This window comes from Chanodichthys erythropterus, chromosome 12 (assembly GCF_024489055.1).
Source record: "Chanodichthys erythropterus isolate Z2021 chromosome 12, ASM2448905v1, whole genome shotgun sequence".
Lineage (NCBI taxonomy): Eukaryota > Metazoa > Chordata > Actinopteri > Cypriniformes > Xenocyprididae > Chanodichthys > Chanodichthys erythropterus.
The window spans coordinates 21,371,161-21,392,740 of record NC_090232.1 but is presented as its reverse complement, the minus strand read 5'-3'; the positions used below and the strand labels follow the sequence as shown (position 1 = coordinate 21,392,740).

At 36.3% G+C, this 21,580-nt stretch overlaps 2 protein-coding genes across 2 annotated transcripts; both read right to left on the bottom strand.

Annotated features, from left to right (window-relative positions):
- Positions 1-10,361: 10,361 nt before the first annotated feature.
- si:dkey-30k22.5 (lecithin retinol acyltransferase family protein) lies at positions 10,362-13,219 on the bottom strand. The gene is made up of 2 exons (XM_067404807.1): positions 12,722-13,219; positions 10,362-10,517 (listed from the first exon to the last, which is right to left on the bottom strand). Exons 1-2 carry the CDS (start codon positions 13,217-13,219, stop codon positions 10,362-10,364), a joined length of 654 nt encoding a protein of 217 aa, XP_067260908.1.
- Positions 13,220-18,807: 5,588 nt separating this feature from the next.
- On the bottom strand, positions 18,808-20,369 carry lrata (lecithin retinol acyltransferase a). The gene is made up of 2 exons (XM_067404478.1): positions 19,845-20,369; positions 18,808-19,551 (listed from the first exon to the last, which is right to left on the bottom strand). Exons 1-2 carry the CDS (start codon positions 20,361-20,363, stop codon positions 19,399-19,401), a joined length of 672 nt encoding a protein of 223 aa, XP_067260579.1. The 5' UTR covers positions 20,364-20,369; the 3' UTR covers positions 18,808-19,398.
- Positions 20,370-21,580: the final 1,211 nt, after the last annotated feature.

The following is a 21,580-nucleotide window of genomic DNA, read 5'->3' as shown; positions in this document are numbered from 1 at the left end:
TGTAATCGATAGCTTCAGTGGCTAATATGGCAGCGATCTTTGATTTCTGTAGGCCTATATAACACATTTGTTTATGCTGCTAACTACACATTGCATAGTTTCTGGATTGACAAATGTATTTATATGTGCAATTAAATCCAATTGATGCTGATAACCATAGCAATGGGTGGAACAAAATAATCTTGATGCTGTGTGTCAAATGATCTTTTTATTAAGTATTGGAGTGTAAATGTAAAAAAATAATAGACCTCCCACTTTTGCAATGTAATGTATTATTTTGTTCATTTGTTCAAACTGGCCACTCAGTGACTTTTTACTTTTAAATGTACAGATATTTAAATATAAAATTGTTCTAAGCTCTTTCTTTTGTCATCTGTCCTGACAGAATTAATTATTTCATTTGTGAATGAATAGGATATGTTAAATTCCAAACTTTTTCTTCGCATTTATTGTGGAAAACCCTGTAATGTAAAATAGTTTTCATTGTATGTTTTCAGTTGACAGTGATCAGTCAGTGTTAATCAGTGTTAAGTTTCTGTACTGCTTCATTTGGATCATCTCTGAATCCTTTGTCTGTAGTAGAATGTTTATTTTTCTTTCTTTACCTTGCTTTCAGGTGAGCCCTGAGAAGGACCAGTTATCAATGGACAATCAAGATGGTGTTAGACGGAGAAGGTAATAAAAAGAGCATTGCATCCTTTTAGAAAATGGTAGTCTAGTGAGAACTTTTTCACATAATCTTTGGGCCTGTTAACACCTGGTCATTTTATGTGTTTTTTTACTGATTTGTTCAAACAATTTCATTTACGATTGGCCACATAAATGTGTCTGTACAGAATCAGGGGCCATATTCACAAAACATCTTACGGCTAAAAGTAGCTCCTGACATGCCGATTTATGAGAAACTCTATAATCGGCGTGTCAGTCCTAATTTTTGCTCTTAAGAGTATTTCACAAAACATTTTAGTGCTAAAACTAGCTCCCAAATCTGTAAAAGGTTAGGAGTAGTCAAGAGGACTCCTAAATCACTAAGACCAAATCACAAACAATCCTAATGGCCGTTGATGCCAATCCGCCCAAAGACACTGAACACTATTGAGACAATAGCGATAGAGCCTTGGGTGCTGAACCTTTTCTTCATACATGTAATAAATATTTGGATTTATAGATTTGAATTTATGAAAAAATGCCAAAAATCTATAATAAATAAATAAATAAATAAAGTCCAATTACCTGTAGCAGTTGTTTTCACAAATTCACACTTACAAATAATTGAATAGAGTAAAAAACCAAGTGTAATAAGTGTATTTTGGCGTCCTTGTCAAGGCGGTCGAGGGATCAGAGTTTGAAAATTTAGCCCAAATCCATATTACTTCCTCATATCTCCACTGAGAGTAAGGAACGGGGTGGCGACGGGATGCAGAAAACGGTCGAGGAAACTATAGGTGAGATCGGCTCTAGTCAGTGTATATATACCTCCTCTCGAGCCAATTAGACTGCTTGAACACGCTCCTCCCAAATTTTGTTTATAAAACATCATTTGACGCTTGAATTCTGCAATCTCTCGAGACGCAGACATGTAAGAGGCTGACAATTAGCTGAACGTATACTAGTTTAATTGACCCTTCACCAGGAGTTTGATTGACAAACAATCTAACCAATTATAACGCTAAATCCACCATCCAACCAAAGCTGTCAGGAGTTTAAGATTAACCTCGGTGGACTTGGAAAAATGGTGTACTGATGTCTTTCTGTGTTTTAAACAACATTCCTTCTGATGTTCATTCATGTTTATTTGATGCTATAAATGAACTAGTAGGAAGAGATGAATGATTCACGAGCCGCTTGAGCGGAGGCGCTACAGCGATCTGTCTTCAATTCCCTTACTATACGCAGATTTAACAGTATTCACATCATTAAAAGCTACCGCTATGAGCTCCATTTTATTGATCATGAGCAGCATCAGCACTGGTCAAATCATTTATTCTCACATTTTTTAATGAAGATGATTGTGTGTTGAGCGTTTTCGACTTTTTAAGTTTCATTTGAGGTATTTTGCACGTCAGCTTACTGAAGAGATACTCATCTGTTCATCTGCGCCAACGCATGCTGCAGTAATGCTGTCATATCTTTCTATAACATGCCTATAACACATTCTCACATGTTTATTATTTAGTATTTTTGGGAGGAGTAAAATGTATTATTGTATAAATGTATATACAGCTATGGAAAAAATTAAGAGACCACTTAACATTGATTTCTGAACTTGGAGTGGTCTCTTAATTTTTTCCATAGCTGTATTGTTTTAGACAACGTCCAAAGTGATTTGAGCGATCGGATTTAAATCCGTCTCGAATGCGTTTTGGAGGGCATTTACACCTGGTCTTTCTATTATTGCATAGCAATCCATTCAGAGAAAATGCATGAAGTGAACAGGTGTAAACAGGTTTAAAAAAAACGTTTAAACCAAATGAGCTGAAAATATTTTTATATGCCTCATAATAGTGCTGGGCGGTATGACCAAAAATTTATATCACAGTATTTTTCAAAATTATATCGGTTTCACAGTATATGACGGTGTGTGTGTGTGTATATATATATATATATATGACTGGGCGTTAACCACATTTTCTACTGATTGAGAGAGGAAATACTGCAGTAGATTGACTAGAATGCCCTGTTTTACTGTCATGATGAGTGAATATTGTAGAAAAATTCTACACTAGAGTTAATACAGGTTTACAAAACCCCACAAAATGATGCTGTGGGGAGACAACAACCAATAAAACTCAGACCTGCAACACATTCATTACAGACACATGAATATTAAAATATGACCATGGAGATGGGAAAAAAGAAGAGTTGAGGGCACCTTAAGCATTTTAAAAATCTAACGCTATATAAAAACAAACTGCCAAAAATAGGGAGAAACGCGGAAGAACATTTAAACTAAGGATATTTTCAGTACATTTAAGAGCACTACAGTCTCTGAACAAATGACACACGTAAGTTTAACACAGAAAGCAGTTAAATAAAGCAGTTACATTTTTTACCATTCTTCTTTGAATTGTCAGTCTATTTCTGTGTTGCAGAATAACCCATCGTGTCATCGCGGTGGTGATCAGACGTACAGTTCAGTGTCCTTTGCATAACGTTACATTTCATTTGAAGAAGACGTGATGAAATATGTGCGAATACACGCTGCTGGCTCATGTTTAGAGCACTAGAGTATATGAAATAGGTCCATAAAAAACGTAAACAGGCTCGCTCCGGTCTATATAATATGATCCATGTGGAGAAAGTTGTTAATCTCATCACGGCGCTCCGCGCAGAAACCGCTCTATCTCGCGCGCTGGTTGAATTCTCAGCTGTAATCAAGGGCTGAATCCGAAATCGCCCCCTATAACCTCAAATAGGGCATTATTTGAGGCGACAGCCATTTGTAGTGGCGTCCGAAACCATAGTGGACGTTATTGAGTGCACTCGTTCAATCCCACAATGCACCACAATGAGTGTACAGCCGATGCACACACAACGGCTGTCCGAATTCACTCATTCGTTTTCATTCATTCTTTCAAGTGAAACGGGACGCTCTCAAACAGTGACGGGCTGCGCCGCGTTCTGAACGTTGGTTAAGCGACACATACCGGTATTGCGGTATCATCAAAATTCATATCATAACAAAAATAAATACCGGTATTCGGTATGAACCGGTATACCACCCAGCACTACCTCAAAATAAGATAAATTTTGGTCTTTGTGTTTTGTTTCATTGCTTTGGCAAAGCATTTCAAACAAACTAAAATCAACAGCACAATGTGGCTTTGTGCCCTTATCAAATTGCAAAAGCTGATAATTTATTAAGACTGTAGTCCGTTGCGCTCCCCGTTTCAAAGTGGAGATCACACTTTGTTCACTCGATCATCTTGTGATTCGGTGTTTTCCATGTCTCAGTTCACAGGGAATGAATGTAGTGAACTCTATCTCAGCAGTTTAACATGCATTTGGGAACGCAACGAGCACCAGTTACACATTTCACATTCGCATTATTTACAAAATTTGTGTGGCCAGTTGTTTCAAGTATTTCACCTGATTTGTAATAAGATGCATTTATAAACCTGTTTTCACTGAAACAGCTTAAGCGAAGAAATGAAGATAGAAGTATTGTAATGTCGTATTGTAAAATAGTTTTTCATTTACAGTAGTAGTATATTTCTGTCTTGGCAATAATTCTAATAATAGTCATCTAAAAGTATTAGTTATTATTTTTATTTTTATTTTTATTTATTATTAAACAGCATAAAGTTTCATAAATTACTTTTGAAAACAGGTTAAACTGAAGATGTTCTTGTGTTTTAAAATTCTGTTTTTCTTCAAGATGAGATCAGTATGATGGATCCTAATGCCAGTGATCCTGATGAAAGCGTTTCTCAGGATGTTGTTCCTGCTGGAGCTGCGCAGGCGTCTCCAGTAATGCTGGTATGTGTTAACTAACAGGTTTATGTTTATTATTATTTTAACCCATTATTATTTTAGATTATTGTCATAAATACAATGCATAGATACAATTATATATTTATAGTTCAACTTAACATTTGTATTTTCACAAAAGAAAAATGGTTTTAAGCCAGTTATTTTTATCTATTGCTGTAGTGTGTCAGTAGGAAATATCAGTTTATATTTCCAAACATTCCTTTTGCCATTAATTGTAATAATTAATGAGCAATAATCAGTTATTATATACAGAGATTTTTGCACTTATATAGTGCAACTTTTCTATAAGAATATTATTGGAATCAGGGTTGCACCAACATTGTAAATCTGGTTGATACAAATGAGTTTATCATTTTTGTGTTGGTAAAAGACTTGGAGATTTTTAAAGGGTAGTTCACCCAAAAATGAAAATTTGATGTTTATCTGCTTACCCCCAGCACATCCAAGATGTAGGTGACTTTGTTTCTTCAGTCGAACACAAATGATGATTTTTAACTCCAACCATTGCCATCTGACAGCTGTATAATTGGTGTCAATGGGAGCACAATTTATGAGTCAAAAAACATGCACAGACAAATCCATATTAAACCCTGCGGCTCGTGACGACACATTGATGTCCTAAGACACGAAACTATCGGTTTGTGTGAGAAACCAAACAGTATTTATATCATTTCTTACCTCTAATACACCATGTCCAACTGCGTTCAGCACTCGGTTAGTGAGGTCTGATCGCGCTCTGACAGCGGCAGTGATGTCTCGAGCATATACTTCAATGAGTGCTAGACATTACTTCCACTGTTAGACCGCAATCAGACATCACTGGTGTATTAGAGGTAAAAAATGATATAAATACTGTTTGGTTTCTCGCACAAACCGATCTTTTCGTGTCTTAGGACATAAATGTGCCGTCACAAGCCACAGGGTTTCATTTGAATTTGTCTATGTATATGTTTTGACTCTTATGAATTGTTTCCATTGACACCCATTATACAGCTGACAGACGGCAACGGTTGGAGTTAAAAATCATCATTTGTGTTCGACTGAAGAAACAAAGTCACCTACATCTTGGATGCGCTGGGGGTAAGCAGATAAACATCACATTTTCATTTTGGGGTGAATTATCCCTTTAACAGGCTAATAACATTTAATCTCCAGAATAATATTTTGTGTCACTTGAAATTTTATTTTTAGATATCAGGTGTATAACCAGTTTTAAGTTCTAGGTATTTGAGAGTTAAATCTTAGTTTCCTGATCAGTATGTAACTGATTTCTTGCAGATGTTCAGAAGATGCCCATTTGGAAAACTGCTGAGTTTGTCAAGGTACCTGAGGTTTAAATTAGAGTACGACCATCATTGTAAGTACATGAGCTTTGATAGAGTAGGAGCTTAATAAAGTATGTATCTGTACAGAGAATGAGAGTTCGGCAGAAATTAAAAAACGGAAAGGAAAAGGACAAGACGGAAAGGACAAAAGGTTTGCTGGTCAGATGCTGAAGTTACAGCTGTAATTGATCATTTTAAGGCACATATGACCAAAGGAAAATTGTGGACAAAACACAAGAGATTTTGTAAGAAATCAAGGAATTAGCTTGAAAAAAAAAGCACAAAATAAGTGATGTTGCATTGTGTCTCATTTGATGCTGTTGTATAAGGATTATTATTTTAGTTGTTGGTTATGTTAGTTTCATTCTAGAGCATGAATATACTAAGACTTCACTCTGTAAATCTCTAAAGTTTAACTGTTCTTTAAAGCAGTAGTTTGTCACAAAAACATGACAATTTAATATTCAACATTATTATTGATCTGACTGCATTGACACTATTGTATGAGAACTGAACTGAGCTGGACGATGACATGACTGTTGTCTCCAGAGCTGCTGCTGCTGCTGTATAGATGAAGTGAACTAAATTAATAACTGATGAGTTTTACAACGTAATTGAATCAACACTGAACTGACTCTGGCTGAACAATGACACAATACTCTTCTGCTGTACAGCCCAAACAATCTTTGTTGAACAATGTTCCTGTTATGAGGGCTGCTTTGAAACAATATGTAGTTTAAAAGCGCTTTATAAATAAAGGTGACTTGACTTGACTCAACAATTCTGTTCACATTTTTTCAAAGTTTTGAATGGTTGCCATTTCAATATGTCAAAACATTAATATTGCTGTATGCTTTCTGATTACACAGATTACACAGTTGTCCATGTGTTATTGACCTAGTTTTTTAGTTGTGGATTTCATTTTCCCCTTAAAATGCCATTCCATGATGGTATTACATGGTTAAAACCGGAAAAACTCAATGTTTATGTTGTTATTTTAAGTCATAATTAAAGTACTTCTAATACACACTGGTCCCTGTAATGTTGGAGTGTGTCAGGTGTGTATTGTATTGAGGAACCGGTACTCATTAATCACCTCAGTCTTGCTAATACACCTTATCGTCAGGTTTGTGTGTTGTGTGTGGTCATGTACCATTAAACACACTGGTCCCTGTAATGTTGGAGTGTGTCAGGTGTGTATTGTGTTTAAGATCAGGTACTCATTAATCACCTCAGTCTTGCTAATACACCATATCGTCAGGTTTGTGTGTTGTGTGTGGTCATGTACCATTAAACACACTGGTCCCTGTAATGTTGGAGTGTGTCAGGTGTGTATTGTATTGAGGAACCGGTACTCATTAATCACCTCAGTCTTGCTAATACACCTTATCGTCAGGTTTGTGTGTTGTGTGTGGTCATGTACCATTAAACACACTGGTCCCTGTAATGTTGGAGTGTGTCAGGTGTGTATTGTATTGAGGAACCGGTACTCATTAATCACCTCAGTCTTGCTAATACACCATATCGTCAGGTTTGTGTGTTGTGTGTGGTCATGTACCATTAAACACACTGGTCCCTGTAATGTTGGAGTGTGTCAGGTGTGTATTGTATTGAGGAACCGGTACTCATTAATCACCTCAGTCTTGCTAATACACCATATCGTCAGGTTTGTGTGTGTGTGTGGTCATGTACCTGTAAAACACACTAGTCCTTGTAATCCAGAGAAATGACATGTTTTGTGTATTGTACAATAGGTGTCCTCATAAATCAGGTTGTACCCAAAAATCACAATTATGTCATAGGCGGGAACATTTTTGGATGGGCGGGAATGTCCTTGTATACCACTGATATGTCATGTTGTCATATTTTCCGTTCTGTTGTGTGTAAAGAAACTTTAAAGCCAGATGTGTGATCTGCAGATCAAAACAAAATTTTTGATAGTTTTATCATCACTGTAGGGCATCGGGAAAGGTGTGTCCCCCTAAACCACAATCCTACTGGTTTGAGCATCAAAGTCCTCGTAAACCACAAAAACCAGTATGTGTGTGTGTGTGTGTGTGTGTGTGTGTGTGTGTGTGTGTGTGTGTGTGTGTGTGTGTGTGTGTGTGTGTGTGTGTGTGTGTGTGTGTGTGTGTGTGTGTGTGTGTGTGTGTGTGTGTGTGTGTGTGTGTGTGTGTGTGTGTGTGTGTGTTCCAGCGTGTATCCATCTACAAAAGAAAGGACAGTAACTATTCCTCATATCATCAGCTCTAACCTCTCTACAACCAGTTCACTTACATGTGTGTGTTCCTCTGCTCTACTGTGGTCAAATAAACAACCATTACCTGTTACATCTGTGTCTGTCTCCTGTATACCGTAACAATATCTGAGTGATTTAGCATTTTCCAATTCTTGTCCACCATTACTTCACTTTCAAATTTGAGTTTGTGTCATAGATTTCTTTTTTTCAATATTTTTTTTTTTAAGCCATTTACTCTTTAAGATTCAAGACTTTCTCTTTTTTAGATTAGTTGTGCTGTGTTCATAAAGGATATTAAGTATAAAGTCAATATGGATTGTCATCTGCAACCCAGAGGAAGAGCAAATACATTTTGTGTTTAAGAATCATTTAGTTTTTTCCCCTGGAATAACACACAATTGCACTCTGGAATAACAATCAATTGCTCACAGTAAGACCAGGAACATTAAAGGGATAGTTCACCCAAGTTCACCCAAATTCATTATTTACTCACCCTCATGTCATGTTGCAAACTCATAAGACTTTTGTTCATGGAGCACAAATGAATATTCTCTCATCATTTTTGTGACAAACAAGCACACAAATTAACATCCTTTTACCATATCTGATATGATCTATTTATTTGTGGTGATCAATGTTTAATTAAAGCCAAAATTACATCTATAAAGCAATCATGTATCTTCAGAAGACTTAGATTATGCAGCTTGATTTATATGGATTACTTTTACAAAGTCTTTATGTACTTGATAAAGCTTGATAGCCTAGCCCTAGAGATATAGAAATATATGAAATGAAATATATTTCATTTTGAGTGGATCCATTACATATATTTATATAAAATTATAACTTTGTATGTTTGATTGTGGATAATGAAATACCATGAATCATTTTCCTTATTTATACAGAGTCTATTTTCTTTAATATTCTTGGCACAGCATTAACATCAAACCCCACAGCATGTTATTAGTAATTGGACGAACAACTGTCTAAAGAGCTTTCCTATGTCTGCCATCCCTGATCCATCTCATCCAGAAGCTCATACCACAGGAAATCTGCCTTGCGATGTGTTTTCTTATGTTTTCTTCTCATATACTATAGGTTGTTGAAGCAATAATTGCAGCTTGGTTGCTATGACATCTATGTTCAGTAAGACCCCCCTAAATCTCAGTGCAATAGGTTTCTAATAGAGCTGAGATGGCAGCTTTAGTCATTGATTGGCTGTGTAATTAATTGCTATAGATTTTTATTCACTTCCGCAGGGAGATTGAGGTAAATGTCCAGCCAGGCAAATTGACATAAATAGCAGCAGTGCAACAACACTACAGAGAACACAAAGACAGAAATAACCAGCTCCCTAAAGCACTGCTTCTGTTGTTCTGTGTTGTTTTCTGATGTTAATCCAGTGATCCATAGTGCTGTTAGCTGTTTTACTTAAGGGTAAAAAAATATAACACCATTAAATATAAAGAAATATATCTGTCATATAGTCAAAGTGAGATTGCAAATCATAATCAACTTAAAAATGTGTTTCTTGCAAATAATGCATCCCCTTAATACACATGTGAAATATTACCTGTCTGCACAGTCTAAAAAATAACTTGAAGGATGATATTATTATAATTGCAAACAAACAAGCCTGATATTACCTGTTTAAGTGGATGCAGTAAGAATTTCCCCCTGCATTGAATTTAACAAAGCAGGACTGGATCCAGGCTCAGTGTATGTAAACACTGTCTGCAGCATCTCTCCATTAACTGCCATTCATCATAATTATCCACATTACTGTTCTTTCTGACTACATCATGGCACTTCTCAGGACTGTTCAAATATTTCTTACTGTTCCTTTGTAATCTACAATTGCTGAATAGAATTAGTATGAATTATTACTAAATTTTTTATATTGCTTTTGATTTTCTTCTTTTCTTTTTTCTGATGTTTTGTTTGTTTCCTTCAGTGACAGATTTCCTCTCTCGTTTACGTTTTCACTCATTCGAGTGTTACAATTCTGCTGTGGCCAGTGGCAGATGTCTTGCGATCATGGTGCACATTAAACATAGACAATAGTGTGTTGTTTGTCATACATTTTTATTTATTACAAAAATAGTGCTAAAATTGTTAAATGAAAGTGATAATCATCCATCAATCCATCATCACCACTCCTTGTAACATTTATAGTGTGCAGACACATATTGTGCAGATACCAAGATATTTTGTAGCCTGAATAGCAGTTGTTGCCAGAGTAAATGCCTTGATGCTTTTGTGGCTGTTTAAACAATAAAGGACAAATTCCACCCGGAGTGTCTTCAAGATGCCATCCAGATGGTAAAGGGGAGGATGACAATGGGGAGGGTGGTGAAAGGTGTCATAGCGCCTAGATATAAAATGATGAAGACCCCGATTATAGCTGACAGGAAGGCTATCTTCCTGCTGAAGAGAACTGTCCTTACAATTTTGCAGAACTGAAAGAGAGGGGAGAGGAACTGTTTAGCGTGGATTAAGATGTTTATGTGTTCTGTATTAGGAACCTTTGCTGCAGGTTTCACAAAAACGGATGATTCTGTGTAAGGTCATGCTTTATGACTGTCCACTAGATGGTGCTGCTACTATTGTTTGATGCTATTGCAAAATGCAAAATATATTGGAGTATATTGGAGTGTGCAATTTAGGGTTTTATTATTTTAAATGTAGTATGATTCTCATAACAATTTGAATAGAAAAAGAACCATGCTGATTTTACATAATTTTATGTAACTTTTTATGTAATTTTTATGTACTAGGTCTAGTTTTATTTTTTGAATATTCAGTTTTTATAGTACTTCATGTTCATTCATAATACTTAATCTAATAAACTGAAGATTGCTATACTGTACCATACCATACCGCCATTGTTAGTCCACATGTTACCTATAATACAGTAACTGATTGAATATAATTTTCATGTATAGCAGCAAGAAGTTATAGCTGTTTGGATCCAAATACAAGACTCAGACTGGGCTTTTGTGCTCTGAAAAGTGTTATTCTGTTTGTTTGTTGCATTCAGCAGCTTTTCATAGCACATGTGGTTAAGGTTACTACACAAAATGCCTTTTTTTTTGTCTTTTCTCAGCTCTATTTATGGGGAATAAATCGTGAGGGGAAGAGTTCACTGACATATTCAAATAGGAGATAATCTGTACTTGTAGGAGGAAATTGTGAAATCCTGCTTGGAATTTGAAAACAAAAATGGACAAGTAAATAAATGCAGCGGGAGGCTTTAAAGTGTGACTGTCATGTCAACACATAAAACTCAAGAAACTTAAAAGTATTCATTTTTAATGTCACCACTTATGTAAAGATTAGCTATGCCATTAAACTTAAATGCTATTTTCAGGCTCATGGATTTCCTGCATGACACACACGTCCTATTACGTACTGCCAACTGCATACTCTCACAACACATAATACTCCAAAAAGATGTCAGATGTATGTTATTTTTTTCATTTCTAAATAAGATTAATTCATTCATGTAAAATATTCTGATGCAAAGAGGTCTTTATCAGACATATTTTTTTGTAAGGAATAATTGACGACGGGCCATTTCATTATTAGAAAATAATGCACACCTGAGGTGGTAATGCGGCCATGATGCGAAGCGAAGTGCATTATTTTCAATTATTAGAGTCAATTATTCCACTATGGTTACCACACCTCAAGACACTGTTCTGATGTTGTATTTCAAGTAGGGATGTAACAATATTCAAACCAAACCAAAAAACTGCAATACACCACCTACGGTAGGCCCTACGTATCGCAATACTCTCATGGCGTACCAAACGCGCCCCACCCCTGCTGCCCCACCCAACCCTGAATCTACACAACAAAAACAGCGCTGCCTAACCACCATTAAAAACAATAAGCTCCACGTTTTGGTACTTTCAATAAGAAACAAAGTGTCATCTTTAAAACTTTGTCCATTTTATCACAAAATTCTAAACAAAAATGCAGTTTTTACGTTCTTTAATGTGGCGCGACAGATTTCTGTATAGGCACCTCAGTTTAGGCGGCAGCCTGGAGCACGAGTGAACACTATCATCTCTTTCTCTTTAATAGCCTACTAGTTAAAGACTAAACTTGAATGAACATCTGAAGGTATGTTGAAAGATACAGTACAACTTACTGAAATGTATCTCATGTAATCGCATAATCAGTGTTTCAACGACGGAAAGACTTCAGCAAAGATTAAATTGAACAGTAAACAGTAAAGTGACAGGAAATACATTTATGATGTTACAAAAGATTTCTATTTTCAAAGAATCCTGAAAAAAAATTATCATGTTTTCCACAAAAATATTGAGCAGCAGAACTGTTTTCAAATTTGATAATATTAAGAAATGTTTTTTGAGCACCAAATCAGCATATTAGAATGATTTCTGAAGGATCATGTGACACTGAAGACTGGAGTAATGATGAAAATTCAGCTTTGCTATCACTGGAATAAATTATATGTAAAATAAATTAAAATAGAAAACAGCTGTTTTAAATTGTAAGAATATTTCCCAATATTTATTTTTAGTCTAATAAATTCAGCCTTGGTGAGCATAAGAGACTTTTAAAATTTTACCAACACCAAACTCTTGTATCTATATTCCACATTGTCTATACATCAGCCCTGTTTAGTTTTTACCTGGAAGGTTTGGAAGCTAAATGCAACACCATAGCGGCAATACATGACATAGTGTTTGCAGTTGTGCCACAGTAAGCTGTAGCAGAAAGATCCAATCAGCTTCTCTGACCGCTGTGCCACTTCCTCGCCATTCAGTGGCTGTACACTATCTGTACTATTGACCTGAATCTGAGCACCATATGCAAAATCAGCCAAAGAGTCTACACGAACACTGGCTGCCTTGGCCAACACTCCAAAAATAAGTCTTTTGTTGGTCACCATCTTCGCAACAATGGACTTTTCTTTAGTGAAAACTGGTAGGATGTCTGGGATAAAATGAGCTACGCGACCTTCGCCTAAGTAGATTCCTAAATGTTTAAAAAAAATCCTGGATACCACCAAAAGATCACCACGCTTGTAAAGGGAGATATCGTAAGTTTTCATCCCTCTGTCATCTTCACACTCATCCTCCAGTGTTGAGGTGATGAAGAACAAATTAAACAATCTGAGAGCGATCATGGTGGAAGGCAGTGGACTGTGAGGTTTACTTCACATCTACTCAATTTATTTGATCTGCTCTGGGAGGAGTGATGTGGTTTGTTTAATTAAGCAGCTTTTTGGCATCACATGTTGACTACGACAAGGTGATTTCACAAGTTTTATATAAGCCACACTGTGTCTGAATAGATATTAAATGGCCTGCTGAATAAGTCAGTCTTAATTACCTGGAGGTAAAAGTCCTGGGTCAAGAGTGAGATTAATGCTGAGTGGTTGAATAATACTTACTCAATGAAATAAGTTGAACAGAACACTTGTATGTTTGTACCTTGACCATCAGGATGCTACCAAGAATTAAAGTCAAATGTATCATAACAGTCATTTATACTCTTTTACACATACAACTTTGGTCAGGGATAGGCCTGCCTGGATGCACATTACTGATGAGAGTATTTCACATGAAGTGTGGCTTTCCACTTCTGTTATTTAAGACCCAAAACCAAACAAATAATAATAATAATAATTCTTTATTTATTTTATCATGCATATTCAGCATATCATTGGTAGTAGTGAATCTTTGCATGTAACTTTGCCACCTCTAACTAGAAACCACTGGTTTCTCATTTTATCTTTTGTATATATAGCCCTTTGTCTCGATCTCAGTTTGTTGCTCCCATCCGGCCTGTTGGACTACCTCGACTCTTATGACTCATTTCCACTGAGGGGAACAGGTCAGGACAGTACAGTTCAGTACAATTCAGGATGGTAAACTCTGATCTGGCTTGCGTTTCCACTGCTAACAGTACAGTTACTTGATAGGCATGATGTATGCAGGACAGTAGCGATCAATGTCATTCTTGAGCTAAAAAGAAGCAAGCAACACAGTAAACAACAATGGAGGACATACAGCAGGTCTTGTTCTTGCTTCTCAGCATGTGGCTGTTTGTCACAAGAAGAAACGGTATTGTGTTTCAACTTTATTTAAAAAATGTCACCTCTTGTGTTTGTTTGTTTGTTTGTTGCCATTCCCCTTGTAACACGCGCAAGTGACGATTCTCTGTCAACCAATCAATGTTCTGCAGCGAGTCTAGCTCCACCCTTTAGTACCGGACTACTGTGCTAGGTACCACAGTGGGAGGGTCCCAAAAAGTGGTTCAGTACAGTTCGGAATTACCATTCACAACTTTTGACAATGGAAACGGCAAAAATTGCATACCATACTGAACTGTACTGTACCGTACCGCTCGGTGAAAATGATACATTAGGCTCGTCCTCGTCCCTCTGATACCTCGGCTCCACCACAGCTCTCCAACCCCTTGGCTCTACTGTTGTTCTCCATCCTGCTGGCCCTACCGTGGTCCCTCGTCTTTCCACTGATTTCGCAAATAGACTTAAGGTCCCACAGCTGCGCCTTGGCCCTCCACCCCTTTGGTGTCACCATGGTCCTCCATCCCTTTGGCTCTGTCATTATACTCTGTCCCACCGGCTCCACCGCAGTCCTCCAGTCTCCTGGATTCATCTCAGTTCAGTGTATTTTCTTTATGATTACTAATTCAATTAATGGAAAGATGGCAAAACTAAAATGTATTAAACATATACATAATAAAAACTGAGAAATATATGTCATTGATAGCTATAAAATAAGTAAATTAGCCAATTTTGTTTAAAATAAGGATTGCAGAAATGAGTACACCCTAGATTTAATTCAACAAATGCATAATATTCTAGCACTTAGTATGTCCTCCATAATTTTGAATATACTGCTCTGACCCTTCTTGGCACAGAGTGTACAAGTTCATGACAAGTTATCACATCTGTCCTGTTGAACTCCTGGATGATGAGCTCCTTAAATGCCCTGATCTTTAATAGAGAGTGTTGCTCAACTCATCTCTACAAAATCCCCCACAGGTGCTCAAGAGTGTTAAGATTGAGTGCAATACATGTCCACAGAAGATTGAATTCTCCTTGGGAGAATGCATAACCTCATTGTCTTGTTGAAAAAATGCCCAACATTGCATTGAATGAGGAAAGGGTAACATCTTCAGTTTCAAGTCTGTGTATTAAATTACACAGTGGTGTGGGAATTCATGACAGCATTGATAAAGCACAACTCCCTCACACCTTCAGCACTCATACAGCCCTATATAAGAGCTTTACCACTGAACTTTACTGTGGGAACCAGGCACTTCTCACTGTACTCCTCCTCTTGCAACACCATAACATTTTGGATCCTGTTAGATCCAAAATGATTGATTTGGTCTCAAGAGACCAGAGTATTGATTCCCAGAATCTATATTTTGTAAATATGGCCTTTGGAAATGGCTAACTGACTTTATTGCACTTTGGCTACAGTAAGTAGTTCCAGTTAGAACAACAACTATGCATGTCATTTCTGCAGGCTGCATCTTACTCTGTGAGATGAACAGTCATTCTTTTCATAGCTTTTGCTGGCTCTGGGACACTCGCTTGGTATTTCTTCTGCTCTTTGTCCAGCAAAAAAATCCCTCATCACTAAATGAAAGCTTAAAATGAAGGCCTTATTATTTCAGGGGCCTTGACACAAGTCCATTGTTTTTGAATTTCTGTGTTACTTTTGCTATATTTTCACACTTAAAACAATGATTTGGTAATCCTCTTGTGTCTTCTTTTGTGCTAAGAAATAAGTCTCCTGACAGCAGGCACATGCACACATAGACATAAAAGGGGGCTTGAGCCCCTGCCCTTTTTCTTCCTGGAGAGAAAGTGCCCTTTTTTCTGGGGTGTTTTTTTTTATTTTTAATAAATTAATATATATTACTGTTTGCGCACAGCTTCCCTGTCAAACAAATATATTTACTTTATAAAAAATACTATATCAGGTCGGCTTTGTCGAGTTCAGATGCCCTCACTCCGCGACAGGCCATTCATGCCCGCACGCGCGCCACGCCCCACCCCACCTCACCTCACTTGTGACAACTATTCCCGCGAAAATGCAACTACTGTCCGGCGATAAGAAGCGAAAAAGAAAAAAGGCCCTAGATGGATCCATCCCGTGCATTTCTTTCAGGTAGGCTAGCCTATGTTCACAAACCTGAAAGTTTTGTCTATTTAAGGGTTATTTATATATTTAACACTGCATTAATAGTTTGACCACAATCAACACATCTGCCTGATTTGATACTAGTGAAATATGTGTCATATTATAATTTAAATTATTATATTGTGCTCTGCATTGCGTTTTGAACCATGGTAAACACTTGACCGATAGGTTGGGCTGTCAATACAAGAAGAGAAGCATTCCATGGACGCACATCCATGAACCACATTATTAGACAGATTTCTAAGGATGCATGGTTTATTAAAACTATTTAAAAATCATAATACAGCATCAGCTACATAATGCTATTCTTAAATCTACGCTTACACAGGATAATACATCAATAAAAGTTTAAACCCTCGCTCTGTCTTTGCATGTTTGATGTCCACATATTCTTGAAGAAATTACAGTGGCTGTAGCATTTCTATCACAAAGAAGTGGGCGAATATTATTATTTAACTAATATATTTTTTTAATCATGGTTGGCTTTGATCGTGGATTTGATCGTGCTGTGCTGTCTAACAACAAAAATCAGCAGGCTTTTGGCGTCCTCTGCAGGCATTTGTTATAATATATAATGTATTAACAGTTCAGGAAAAAAAATTCTTGATGTGTTTAAATATGCAGATTAGCTTATTTTGGTTAATTTAGAAAAAAAAAAACAGATGCAAACAGACGGAGGGCTTAAAACAAACTCCATCTAAATGTGTGGGGTTAGGGTTAAGTTTTCTTTCCATTAGAGTAAAAGACATGGCAGCAAAAATGGACCTTAAAATTGTAAAATCTTAAAATTGTCCACTTCATGAAAGTTATTAAAACGATTTCTTGATTTGTGCAAAATAAACAAATTATTAGTGAAACTATGTCCCTCTCCTTGGTGCAGTCATTTATTTATAGCTACTTGAAAATAGTTGCTGTTGACTTCTCTTGTGATAAACCTAGTATATACTAAAGAAAACCATGGTCTCTGTGTGAACTGATTATTTTGTAGAAATCTGTGGGGTATAAAACAATCGCGTGAGTGTAAGTGAAGTCAAAGTTGTCTTAATTTATTTAAGGGTTCATTATTTTTTAAATAAATAATTATGAGAAGTGCCCTTTTTTCCACTTGAGTCCCTGCCCCCTAAAATGTCTGTGCACGTCCCTGCCTGAGTTCTTTCCCAAGTGGTTCCATTGTTGTCAGCATTAAGTCTGAGAATGATTCAGTGGGCTATATAACACTTTTAATTGTCAAGAAATTACTTCTCTTTAAATGTTTTGGTTCAACATACTTACCCGTTGATCAAACATTGCCTTAAACTTACACCAGAAAAATTTTATTTTGTTTTATTTAGTAACTTTTAGAAGGGTGTACTAATTTTTGCTACACAATATTTTATCACCCTGATAAGAAAACCTCAATAATTTTGACATGCTTCTTTGGTAATTGATTAAGCAGACTTGCTGGAACATTATATCTCTAAAGAACCCTAACATGTCTTCTAAGTAATTGAGTAATTGCTGACTTTCAGAAGTTTCAGAGGGGGTGTATTCATTTATGCTGTGCACTGTATCTCCATCCCTTCGGTGCTGCCATGGTCATCAACTCCACTGGTTCCACTGTGGGCCTATTTTCTGCTAACCCCTCCATTGGGTCTACAGCTCCTAATGGCCAGCCAAAAGAGGCTGCACTTAGATCCACGCTTCATCTACTCTTTCCTTCCTGCAGCATGACATGTATGGTCATATTTATCAAAATCCTAAATGGATGCTGCCTTAATGGGACCTACTAATGGGACCTCCCTTACAAATACCCCTAACCATAGGTGTCCTCAAAAGTGCAAGAAGGGTTTTTAGCATGGTGACAAATTGAGCTTTAACAATTTGAAATGGGAACAGGGAGAAGAATGGGATCAGGAAAACTTTGGTTGGTTGCATCAAAAGCTAAATTGAGCATTTTTACTCTTCTGGCTGCTCTGTCCACCAGGTGGGCGTAGTTAGTGTAATTAGCCTTTGGTGGGCTATCTGATATAAAAATAATCAAAATAAACTTAAGAAAGAAAGAAAAAAACAACAACTTTAAAACAACATTAAATGTATTTGATGTTCTTGTCTTGTTGTTGAGTGGGCAAATATAATTTATATTTTTTACTTTTTTAATTAACAACTGATTTTTCAGAAAATACAGTTCTAGAAATGTTCGTAATTGAAACAAAAAAAAATCTATGGCCACTTCTGGTTTCTGGTTTCTGGTAATAATATATTTGAAAACAAAAAGCTTATTCATCATTACAGCAGGAGAAGCAGAGAAAATATGTAGGGGCACCTACCCTACATCAGGGGGCCTCTTAATATTGTCTTTACCAATGCCGAGAACCACTGCTTTAGACACAAACACTGCTACTTTCTAAATAAAATTCTAACACTTTTTGTGAATATTGACAATCACAGTCTACTTTTTTATTTTATTTTTTATTCTTTTCATGAACACAGAACTTTGACCTGATCTAAAAACAAGTCAAACATGTTTTGAATTCAACAATTTTGGCTTTATTTTGATGAAAATATGGTAATAAATCCAATCAACTGTTTACAGCAGTAACCAGAAATAATAGTACTATTTACACAACTACTATTAACATTCCTCAAATTCTGTCTAAATGTTCTTATTCTGGTTTTTGTTTAGGAACTTATGGTATTAAATACATTTTAAACTGTACAAATTCACAATCAAGCATTGTCAGAGCTTAAAAATAATAATAAAAAATAAAAAAATTGATCAGTGAAATGTGTCACGTCTGTTTAACACTTTTGCTTAATGCATATATAAGGCACTTTCTGTGAGCAGTATATACATGCAATCTGTAACTTTAAGCTACAACAATATTGGCTTTACCAATTTTAAGTAAGTGTTTTAAAAGCAAGATAGAGCTAATGGCATGTTTTCATGAACTGCTTAAATGATAAAGCTTACCATTTAACATATAGAGAGGCAAAATGCAAACAATGCTCAAACATTGCTTGACTACATAATCAGACTTTGCATGATACACATATTCCGCTGTTGCACTGTATTTGTTGTGTATTAGTTGTGTATTTGTCCCCTTTAACTGTATTGTTTTATGTGATGTATTGAAAGTGTCTCTCAGCCAGCCATCCACAGAATGAAGGGAATAAGGATTGTGGGTAATGTAGTTGAAGGTGCCATGCCAAAGTAAAGGATGTACATCACTCCCATCCCAACAGTTATGGCAACACTTCTCTGGTCCCGAATAATGGTTTTCAGACAGTCACAGAACTGCAAAATAATAATAAAATAAATAAAAAAATTAAAGATATCATTAACAGGCTAATGATTGATTATTTTTCAAAATCCTAGGTTTTATAGACACTAAAAAAATAATAAAAATAATAATAATTTATTATTATTTTAGCATTTGTGATCCAGTATTGGTATTTTGAAAGCATGGTATTAATTCTATAATAGCCTGCATAGGCTATTATTATTAATTCGGTTATTTTAATTACTATGTACAACAGAAGGTGTGTTCTAGGCTATATTTTCCACGTTTTGTAATAAAGAGAACTCACCCTCTCTGTCTGCTGGCTCACAGGTGTCCCGTACCTGCAATACGTCACGAAATGTTCGCAGTTATTCCATAATAAACTGTACGGAATATCGCCGACCAGTTTCTCTGCTCTTCTCGCGACATCCTCGCTCGCCAGTGCCTGACACTTCATTTTCATATCCATATCATTCACCAATATCTGTGCTCCATACGCGAAATCTTCAACCGAATCGACGCGTATACTCGCGTTTCTGTAAATGCAGCCTAAAATGAGTCTTTTGTTGGTGACAACTGGTTTAATAAGCTGTTTGTCGTTAGTTAATATGGGCATGATGTCAGGCATCAGGTGCGCCACTCTGTTCTCGCCCAGATAGATGCCGTAATGAATGAAGAGAGTGCGCTGCACCTCCAATAGATCTCCTCTCCTGAGCATTGGACATCTCACTGCACACTCCTCCGTCTCCTGCCATAGACTTTTAAAAAGATTAAAGTTTGAGAAGAGAAAGAATTTCTCAAATAGAAATGTCAGCGAGTCTAGCATTTTAGTGTTTTTATGACTGTGAAGACCTCACAGTCGATTGAGATTTTATATTGCATGTGCTTGAGGACTGAGGAGGTTCCCAGCATTCTGATTGGCTGGAAGTTACATTCCCACACTAAACCACTTTAATGCTTCAACACTTGATTACTTAATGTTAAGTGGTTTTTGGAAATAAACAGTAAGCTTATTGGTAACACTTTATAATACCTTTCATTGATAACATTAATTTAATTAGCTATCAAATAGTTGGAAATCTTGATTAATATATTTATTAAACTATTTTGGTATTTGACATTATTGATATATATTAATAGAAATTGACTGACAATAAATTTACTTTGTTTGTTTAAACTGCTTGCAAACAGCACTGAAATGAACTCTGCTCTGTAATTAAATGTGCTTATTAATTCAACTGTGTGACTGTAAATTCACAAGACCAACTGTAGGAAAAGCAAACAGAAAACAACAATCTCCACAATGAGACTTTGTTATTGTGTGGCCATTATATTTTACACTTTTTCACACATGTGTTTCAGACATGTGAAAAAGCTTATCCAAAACCATATTTTTCCCTCTACATGAACATGTTTTGAAGTCCACTTTGAGCTGATTTTGTCTGTGAAACGTGAGCCCCTTAGTGAGAGGCAGGAGCTGATTATCCTATAACAATACCGCTTGCTGTTCTCACACACATTGGTCCAGCCTTTTAGCCTCCCGGCCTTTCTCCTAAGCACCCAAAAGATTCCTGCAAATGTGAAAGGAATAAGTGACTGTAATTAGCAGTGGCATGTAATAGAGATTCTTTGTCGTAATCAGGTCATCTGATAAACGTGAATTTTATTCCCAGATCCTTCCAGATCCTCTTTCTTTTTAAATCATTAGAACCATTTGTCCAGTCTAGGGCATGAAACTAGAGCATGAAATCAGAATCAGTACAATTCCTCCACAAAGTTTGGCTCCAAGTGCTATTTAACCTATAAATTAGCAGCTAATCAGAAGAGTATCTTACTGTCTTATTTTTGTATGTGTGTGAACACTTTTCATGAATTCTTCAAGAAGAAGCAGCATTAATCTCACAGAATTCTTTCTCCTTCTTCCTTTCAGTTTATAATACAAAAAGCAAGCAATGCAACTGGTTCAGAATCAATACTTAAACATTATTCAAATGTTCAATAGTGGCTCTGTGTAAGATTGCTACCAGTTTAGCTGACAAACTG

Bases quoted from the DNA above. Each gene is read 5' to 3' on its own strand.
- si:dkey-30k22.5 (XM_067404807.1), bottom strand. From the start codon at position 13,219: ATGATCGCTCTCAGATTGTTTAATTTGTTCTTCATCACCTCAACACTG. The intron at 10,518-12,721 runs GTAAAAACTAAA...CCTCTCTTTCAG, and splicing joins TTAGCTTCCAAACCTTCCAG to TTCTGCAAAATTGTAAGGAC.
- lrata (XM_067404478.1), bottom strand. From the start codon at position 20,363: ATGCTAGACTCGCTGACATTTCTATTTGAGAAATTCTTTCTCTTCTCA. The intron at 19,552-19,844 runs GTGAGTTCTCTT...ATTATTTTGCAG, and splicing joins TGAGCCAGCAGACAGAGAGG to TTCTGTGACTGTCTGAAAAC.